This window comes from Tupaia chinensis, unplaced genomic scaffold, assembly GCF_000334495.1.
Source record: "Tupaia chinensis unplaced genomic scaffold, TupChi_1.0 Scaffold147003_1, whole genome shotgun sequence".
In the NCBI taxonomy this organism is placed as follows: Eukaryota; Metazoa; Chordata; class Mammalia; order Scandentia; family Tupaiidae; genus Tupaia; species Tupaia belangeri.
Window position 1 is genome coordinate 1,310,476 of NW_006206856.1, and position 9,737 is coordinate 1,320,212.

The window sequence follows — 9,737 nt, forward strand, 5'->3', positions numbered from 1 at the left end:
GGGCACCCGCCCGCCCCGGCGCGGGGGGGCCTGCCACTCTCAGCGTGCATGGCCACTGCCTCTCAGGCAGCTCGACTGCCGCCGCTGAGCTGAGCGAAGCTCCGGCCCTGCCTCTGCAGCCTCCTTCCTGTCCTTCAGAACCTCTTCGTTCAGGGCAGCAGTCTACGAGCCCCAGCTGTTTGTACTTTAAGCAGGGGCTGGGAAGCTAGAAGTAACCCCCGTGAAATCGCTGGGAAGCTAGAAGTAACCCCCGTGAAATCGCAAGTCAAGACGTTGTTTCCCATTACCGAAGGGAAGGACCTAGCCCTGAGAACCGGCCTCTGATTTCATTCGGGCCAAAGGGAAAGCGGCCCAAGGGCCAAGACCCCTGCCTCTCCCCTGCCTCTCCCCTGCCTCACTCACTTGTACTCTCCAAAAAACTGGGAAAGGCAACCACTTTCTTGGCCACAAGGCAGGTGGAAGTTTCTGAAGCACTGATTGTTCTGGCACTTGATAGCAGCTCCCTTTTTCTTGCACACAAAGCAGGTCTGTAAGGGAGATCCCAGATAGGCTCAGAGCCCAGGAAAAGTTGTGGTGCCTCTTTCTATGTAAAGCAGAGCCATTCCCCCGCCCCGTGGGCTAGAATGCTCTGGGGCACCCTGAAGCTGAGCTTCAAGCAGCACTGAATGTCCTTTGGCTTTCTCAGATGTCGCTCTCATCCTCACTTAGGACACTGTGCCGCAGAGGACTATGGGGGAAAAGCTAAGAGCCCTCTGACTTCTAAATGAACTAGAGGGAAAAACCGATACAGGGAGGATGAGAGAAGCCTACTCCAGGGTCCGCATTTCCAATTCTAACCTTCCTAGAAGCCCGGACCGCCTCCTTTTTGATGTCCTCAGGCAGGAATCCATGGAAACCTCTGTTGGACTGGCCCCTCTGAGGCAGCTTGCTAGATAGGATCTGGGGGTGGGGTGCAGCAGAACCAGGCTGTTAACTTCGATATCAGTACAACAGTGCAGTGGGGTGAGGAGGATGACAGGGCAGAAAACGGAGCAGCACTTCATGAAATATGGATGCATTACAGGATGATTTACATCCGCCTCCCCACCTCTGCACGGAGGGTTGCTGCGCTGCTCTGAGCACCCTGGGGAATCTCTCCCTGTGGTGACTCCTTTTATGCTCACCGCAGCCCAATGATACCAATGCCATTGTCACCCTCATCTTGCAGATAGTCTCTGAAGTGCTGGGCGAGTGACCAGCTGCAGTCAGACGGCAAGGGGGAGCAGAGCTGGCATTCACACTCACCCAGGGAACCCATGCTCTCCCTCCTCTGCTGCAGTGCCCTCAGCTGGAATGAGCTCTCTGATTCTCTGAGTACCCCAGGAGTGGGGATGGGCTTGCAAATCTCCTGACTATGGTCATTCTACGGTACCCGAGAAGGAACAGAACTGCGCTTTTATTGTTAAAGCACACTTTAAAAAGGTCTTTGTTTCTGAAAAGCTCCCAGAGTCTGAAGTCGGTAAACAAGGAAAAGAAGCTAACTTGTCCTGTCACATACGAGGGGAGACTGTCAAAATCCTACCCTCACCCAAGAATCTTCCCAAAAATGGGGAGGGTGCTGGATTTCCTGCAGTAATTTTTATGAAATGTGTAGTGGGAGCTCAGGTTACTTTAACACTAGAAAAGGTGACCCTAAAATGTTAAATGACTTGAGGGCACTTGATTACGGCTCAGTGTTCCAAATTATGCCTAAAACATGTACAATACATACACATGCACACACACATACATATATTTTTTTAAGTTTCTTTTTTGCTATAAAGTACACACACTTGCTGAAAGAGAGACAGAAGGAAAGTGAGAAATCACCGCCAAGGGGTGGCCATGCCACAATCCCTTCTCCTCCAATCTCCTTTTAAGATTTTGGGCACACAAACAAACACATTGGCGTGTTTTTCAAGCGAGTGGGTCGAGGACCTGAAACATGCAGTCAGCCACATAGGATCCAGTGCCTTAACCACCATGCCACCTGCTGGCCCGTGTATGTTATACATTTTAACACTATCTCAAGGCTTTAGGGAAATACGTATTACTGAATTCAGCACCAGGTAAAAAGTATAATACATCTGGACCAAATGTGGTTGATACGAGGAATACAAGGTTAGTTTAACTTTAAACAACCTAGTCGATGCAATGAATCACATTAAGAGGGCCAGCAGGTGGCATAGTGGTTAAGGCACTGGACTCCCACATGGCCAGCTGTAGTTTGAGTCCCAGACCTGGTGACTTGCTTTCTCTCCTTCCCCCTCTGTCTCTCTCTGGACAAGTTGAAAAAGAAAAAAGTTAAATAATTATTTTAAAAATAAATTATATTAATAAAATAAAGAAGAAAAATCAAGATAATCTCAATGGACATAGAAAAGGCATACAAAAAGCATATTCGACAAACATTCATGATACCTTCAGCAACTAGGAATAAATGGAAACATCAATCTGATAAAAAGCATCTGTGATTAAAAATTTGTGGGGGTTCTTCAAAGTGCTCATGGAAAATGCATGTTATGAAAAACCTATGTGTGGACTTAAAATTATTTTCCTTGGCATTAAAATAAACTCATACTTTTATTTTTTATTTATTTTTGCCATAGGGTACGAATGCTCAGTGGAGAGACTAGAGAGGGAAAGTGAGAAATCACCCCCCAAGAAAGGATGGCCATGCTGTAATCCTTTCCCCTCCATTCTCCCCGTTGGGATTTTGGGCACATACATACACACACATGCCCTGTGTGCTTTTCAAGCTGTTGGGTCTGAGATTTGAACCATGGAGTTGACCATGTAGGAGCCATCGCCTTAACCACTATACCACCTGATGGCCCCATTAAACTCATACTTTGATTTCATATTTCCACCAACTTTTGAAGCATGCTTGTATAGCTAACATCATATTTTAATGGTGAAAAACATGATGCTGGGAACAAGACAAGGGTAGGCACTCACACCGCTCCTATTCAATGTTAGGCTAAAGGTCCTAGCCAATGTGATAAAGCATGAAAACCAAATATAAGACAAAGATTGGAAAGGAAGATGTGAAACTGTCCTTTCTCACAAATGACATGATTCCTAGGGAATTTAAAACAAACAAAACAACTGGGGCCAGCAGGTGGTGTGGTGGTTAGAGACGCTGGACTCCCTCATGGGTGACCGTGGTCCAAGTCCCAGACCTGGTGGCTTGCTTTCTTGCTTTCCCTCTCTCTTTCTCTCTGTCTCTCTCTGATCAAGTTAAAAAATAATGATAATGGTAAATAAAGTTAAATGAAATAATTCTACAAAAACCCAATCAAACAAAACAACTACTGAACTAATAATAAGCAAATTTAACAAGGTTGCAGAACACAAAGTGAATATATAAAAATAAACTGCAACAGCATGACTACAAAATATCTATAAATACATTTAATGAAAGATATATAAGACTTCTTCACTAAAACCATAAGACATTAAAAGGCCCTTGGAGCCAGCAGATGGTTTAGTGGTTATATCGCTGGATTCCCACATGACCCACCGTGGTTCAAATCCTGGACCCAGTGGCTTAAAAATCATGCTGGCCACGTGTGTGTGCCCGAGATCCTAGGAGGAGAGTGGAGGAGAAGGGACTGTGGCATGGCTATCCCCCCAGGGGGTGATTTCTCACTTTCTCACTCACTGTCTCTGTCTCTGTCTCTCTGGCAAATGCGCACACTCAGGGGAAAAAAAATGAAAAGACCAAAATAAGTGGAGATATATACTATATCCAGGTACTGGGAAATTCAGTATCATCAGTTCTTCTCAAGTTGATCTAGAAATTCAACACAATCACAATCCCAGTAGACTTTTCTTTAAGAAAAATTGACAAACTTAATATAAGTCTGATAACCCAAACTATCTTGGAAAAGACTGCAGGAGGTACAGCCCTTAATTTCAAGATGCTCTAAAGCCACAGTAAACAAGATGGTAGGGTGACGATGTGAGGACGGATGCAGAGATCGGCGACATACTTCATATACATGCAGTCAGTTGATTTTGACAAAGGCACCAAGGTGACTCAAAGGGTGAGGCAAACATTTCTTGAGAAATGTTTCTTGAGAAAGCACTAACTCTTAAATTTTTTTTGATAAATTAGATGCCATCAAAATAAAAAACTTATTCTTTCAGGGGACAGCAGGTAGCATGGTGGTGAAGATACTGGATTACCACATGGCTACCTGCAGTTCAAGTCCCGGACCTGGTGGCTAGAAAGTCACAATAGATAAATAAATAAACGTTCAAAAGGAAAGATTATTAAAAAGATTCTTATCTTCCAAAGACACCATTGAGAAGATGAAGAGGCAAGCTGCAGACTAGGAGAAAATAGTCACAATATGTGTATCTGAAAAAGAATTTGTGTCCAAAATATGTAAACAATTTTTACAACTCAATCATAAGACAAAGTCACCAATTTTAAAAAATGGACAAAAATATTTGTGCAGATACTTCACAAGAAAAAATATATGAATGGCCCACAAGCACATAAAAGATGTGCAACATCTTAATCCATCAGAGAAATGCGAATTAAAAGCGCAAGGAGATACCTATATGCATCTAGTAGAATGCTCAAAAGAAACTAGCAATTCCGAGTCTCGGCAAGGATATTGTGCAACTGGAATGCTCATAAATCGCTTGTGGGAGTGTCAAGTGGTACAACCACACTAGGAAGAGGCTTGGCAACCTCACAGAGAGTTAAATTTTGAGTAAGCACCTAACCAATAAATCCACTTCTAGGCAATTGCTCCAGAAAAGTGAGAACACAGAGAACACAGAGAAAAAGACTTGCACACGAATGTTCACAGCCACTTTATTCATAACGGTCCTGAAAGGGAAGCGATTCAAATGTGCAGAGCAGCTGAGCTGTAACACGCTCACCCTCAGCGTACCCCGGGACAAGCCACAGATGCATGCGGCAGCCTGGAAGGCCCTCCGAAACACTGTGGGAGAAAAACGCCAGACGCACAAAAGCATAAGCAGCCTGTAACTGCATTTATACGAAGCAAAAGAGGCAAAAATAGTGATCATCTCTGGCAGGACTGACTAAAAGGGGCCAAGAAGGAACTTTCTGAGATGAATGAAATGTCACTTATTTTGACCTGGACAGTGGTCGCATGGGGTTATATGTTTATCCAAGTTCAACAAACTATACTTAAAATTGGTGCGTTTTATAGTATGCAAATGAAAGATACTGGGGACAAAATGACAGGAAGGACATCCCAACTGTTGGCAGGATTTATTTCTGGGGAGAGGGAGAAGGATTGGGAATACTGTTTTGAGAAGAAACATCTTATTGTACATACGTCATATTATCAAGATTTTATATTAAGCACATATATTACTTTAAAAAATATTTTTAAGAGAGATTTTTGCTATAGGGTGTGAGAAAGATAGAGAGAAAGAAAGTAAGAAATCACCTCTCAGGGGGATGGTCACACCACAATCCCTTCTCCTCCATTCTCCCCTTGGGATTTTGAGCACACATGCCCATGTACCTGACCTGTGTCAAGCTGCCAGATCTGGGACTCAAACCATAGTCAGTCATGTGGGAGTCCAGTGCCTTAACCACTATGCCACTTGCTGGTCCTTATAATAGATTTTTTTTTTAATTATTAAAAAAAAAAAGGGGGGGACTCTAGGTCTGAGACCGGATGCAAAAACAGAGCCGCATGTTAGTAAAAGCCATAGCACAGTCAAAGCAAAGGAAGCCTTATACTCACGAGACAGAAATAATGCACGCTGAGATTGTCTTTCTGAAGAAATTCCCCTAGTTTTTCAGGATCCCCAGGCTCTTGAAGGCATAGCCGGCAAACTTGAAGAGAGAACGTTAAGAATTACAGGTTTGGCTGGAGTTGACCATTAACAGAATGGAAGCATGACCGCCCTCTAAACACAGGAACGAATAGAGTACTGGAAGGGGGTCGTTCTGGAGAGGAAAAAGGCTGAGATGAGGTCTTATGTGGCAACAGGCCTCTGTCTGCCTTTGGTGACGCTGAAGGGGCTGGCCGACACAGCTTACTTCATATATAACTATCCATAGACATTTCTAACTAGCTATCTGTAACTGTGTAGCTATATACATAAGAAACTGGGATCTTAGAGTTACATACATATATCTATAGCTATCTATCTATCTATCTATCTATCTATCTATGTATCTATCTATTGTCTTAAGTGGCCTTGATTAACTTGATTAACCTTGGCCATGAAATTTAAAAATTACAGACCTGAGTTCTTCAAGAACCTGGGAAGGAAGCGGGCTGGACAGTGACAGAAGTGCGTGTCCTGCCCTACACAGTGGCCTCCTTTGCTGAGTCTAGAGGCAGTGACTGCATGCAACCTCCCATTTTTCTTACCAGGTCCTAAAGACGGCTTCTTCTGGGTTACCCTCTTGGTCCTGGGAAATTTTCTACACAAGAGAAAAAAGAGGTACAAGGTAGGGTTAGAGGATCCCATTGAGAAGACTTGTAACATCTCTTTTATTTATTTACTTATTTTTTTGAGAGGTTTTTGGTACAGGGCGCATGCGCTCACCAGAAAGACAGAGAGAGACAGAGAGACAGAAAGTGAGAAATCACCCCCCAGGGGGGACGGCCACGCTGCAATCCCTTCTCCTCCATTCTCCTCTCGGGATCTTGGGCACACATACACATGTGCCTGGCGTGAGTTTAAGACACCGGGTCCAGGACTCGAACAGCTGTTGACTACATGGGAGTACAGCGACATAGCCATTACACTAACTGCTGGTCCCATAACATCTCTTTTAAAATGCCATTTATAGGTCTGGAGGACCAAAATATCTGAAGGATAAGATATCAGTTTCTTTTCATATTTCATACTTTTTTTGGAAACATGCAACATACCCACTAAATTATTTGAGGGTAAGGACTGGATCGCAGTGATCTTTTTGTCCCCAGTGCCTACACTACCTGCGTTGACTGAATGACTACAAGAATGAAACCCTCTTCTACTCCTTCTTCTGTCCACTGCACTGACTTGCAGGCACCCCCGAATTATACCAAAACTGACTGGGCATTCCCCATGGCTTGGTACTATTCTTGGCACTTGACAAGTTTTAGCTCAGTGACTCTACAATCGCTCAATAAATCTGCAGAGCACGCAAAATACTGGGTGCTACTGTCATGCACATATTCCAGATGAGGAAACTGAGCCATAACGAAATGAAGTGACTTATTCAGCAAATGGCAGAGCCAGGATACGAATCTAGGCAGCTTCCAGAGGACCACTGGTATGCGCATCCACACTGTCCAACACCAGCTCCGAGACCATGCCGAACTGTGCCAAAGCCCAGCACACACCGCAGGGTAAGGCCATTGATGACTTCTCCCAAACTCCCTATGTCACCTACCCTACCTTCGTCTTCGGTGTTCCTTCTGGTTTTCTGTTACAGTCTTCATTCGCAGCTGCCTCTCTCTCTCCTATCTTGAATTCTTCTATATTATTCCAAAGACAACACAGGCTCTTGCTGCTACAAAGACAAATGGGGCTTGGTCAGGATTTTCATTCTAGATTTTATTATCAAGTTCCGTACAGGCAATGGAACAGTGCATTTCACTTCCTAATGCACTGGTGGAATGAAAAGGATGCACCCAGGGTAAGTGCTGCACACAGTTGATAATTATTGAATCTTGCCAACAACCGCTCCAGGCAGTGCACGTGCATTCACTCACGAAGACACTATGCAGGAGATACCATTGTTATTCCCACTTTCAGGTTGAGGAGACTGAGACACAGAGAGGTAAGTACCTTCCCCAGGGTCACAGTAAGTGGTACAGGAGGGATGTGCAAGCGGCTGGCCCCAAAGCCCAACCCTAACTCCATGTCACACTGCTATCCCACGGCTGTGAGTGGACTCGATCCAGCTAAGTGGTTGTTCTTTGTGCCCATGAAATGTCACGAGGCAGCATGCAAGAAAAATGGCCCCTTCTGCACCCTAGTATGGATGTCTTAATTCTACCCAGTAAAAGTCAGATAAAGTAGCTCTTCCCTAGGAAAAGGGGTCTGTGAGATTTTGGCTGCCTAAATGCAAGTAAGAAACAAAGGTAACTCTGCTCAATCACACCCTTACTTTCTAGCACTTCTTTTCACCAGGCTCAGATGGCCCTGTCGCCAGTCTTCATCTAGATGACAGCCAAGTATAATACTCCGAAGCGGAGAAGACACCTTGCCACTCCCGCCAGGGATGTCAGCCAACTACAAAGTTACACGGTCTTGAGGCCAGCAGGTGGTGTGGTGGTTAAGGAGGTTGGATCCCACACGGCCAAGTGGGTGGTATGAGTCTTGGGCCATGCTGCTTCAAAATTACTCCAGGCACATGTACGTGTGTGCCCAAAATCTCAAGAGGAGAACAAAAGAGAATGGACTGCGACATGGCCGTCCCTCCTGAAGGGCATTTTCTCTCTCTCTCTCCCATGAGTGCATGCATAACTGTTACCCAACTCAGATCAGGTTCGCTCACCCAAGCACTGCAAACTAAACTATAGATACACACAGTGATGAGGGACAGTACAGCTTTGTTGCATTGCTCAAAGTGAGGAGAGTGGGCAGTTCATGCCGAAGAGCCCATCCATCTCCCTGAGGTGTTTTCCACGTGGTTTTTATTTTTTTTCTGGAGAGGTTTTTGCTATAGGGCGTGTGCGCTCGCCAGACAGACAGAGACAGAGAGATAGAAAGCGAGAAATCACCCTCCCAGGGGGATGGCCACACCACAATCCCTTCTCCTCCATTCTCCTCTCGGGATCTTGGGCACGCAAGCACACGCGCCTGGCGTGAGTTTAAGCCACCGGGTCCAGGACTTGCACCGCAGTCAACTACGTGGGAGTCCAGCAACATAGCCATTACGCTAACTACTGGTCCCTCCACATGTGTTTTTAAGGGTAAAATTAGGGTAAGATTTCAGGCACGTGGTCAGTTCAATAGGGCATGATCATCTCATGGATGCTTTCTTTTTTCTTTTTACATTTTTGCCATAGGGTGTCTGTACTTCCGAGAGAGAGAGAGAGAGAGAGAAAGAGAGAGAGAGAGAGAGAGAGAGAGAGGAGGAAAGTGAAAAAAATCACTCCTCAGGGGGATGGCCCACACTGCAATTCCCTCTTCTCTTGGGATTTTGGGGACACACACACACCCCCAGTATGATTTTCCAGGATTCAGTCAGCCATGTAGGAGTCCAGCACCTTAACCACCACGTCACCTGCTGGCCCCTCAAGGGTGTTTTTGTTTGGCAAGGCCTTAGATAATCAAATTTCTGTTGAGGTTTCTGTAGACATTCAGCCTGGGTTTTTTTTTTTTTTTTTTTTTTTTTTTTTGAGAGGTTTTCTGCTATAGGACTCGCGTGCTCGCCAGAAAGACAGAGACAAAGACAGAAAGTGAGAAATCTCCCCCCAGGGGGAATGGCCACAGCGCAATCCCTTCTCCTCCATTCTCCTCTCAGGATTTTGGGCATGCACGCACATGTGCCCGGCATGAGTTTAAGCCACCGGGTCCGGGACTCGAACTGTGGTTGACTAAATGGGAGTCCAGCGACATAGCCATTACGCCAACTGCTGGTCCCCCTACAAAATATCTTAAGTATTGAAGTTAAAGACCTTAAGTCCCCTTTAAGTGGGTGTTTTAGGAGTCTAACTCCTTATTTAGGCCATTACAGTGTAGATGGAGGGACCTTGTAGTCCAAGTTCCTT

At 45.1% G+C, this 9,737-nt stretch overlaps 1 protein-coding gene across 2 annotated transcripts in view; it reads right to left on the reverse strand.

Moving 5' to 3' along the window:
• PHF7 (PHD finger protein 7) overlaps positions 1–9,737 on the reverse strand; it is a 14,263-nt gene that overhangs the window by 3,389 nt on the left and 1,137 nt on the right. For both annotated transcript variants that reach the window (XM_006169321.2, XM_006169320.2), the window contains exons 2-6: positions 7,414–7,528; positions 6,396–6,448; positions 5,760–5,851; positions 838–939; positions 403–527 (exon numbers count right to left, since the gene is read on the reverse strand). In XM_006169321.2, coding sequence (XP_006169383.1) covers positions 403–527; positions 838–939; positions 5,760–5,851; positions 6,396–6,448; positions 7,414–7,457 — 416 coding nt within the window. In that variant the 5' untranslated portion in view covers positions 7,458–7,528. The remainder of the gene's footprint in view (positions 1–402; positions 528–837; positions 940–5,759; positions 5,852–6,395; positions 6,449–7,413; positions 7,529–9,737) is intronic.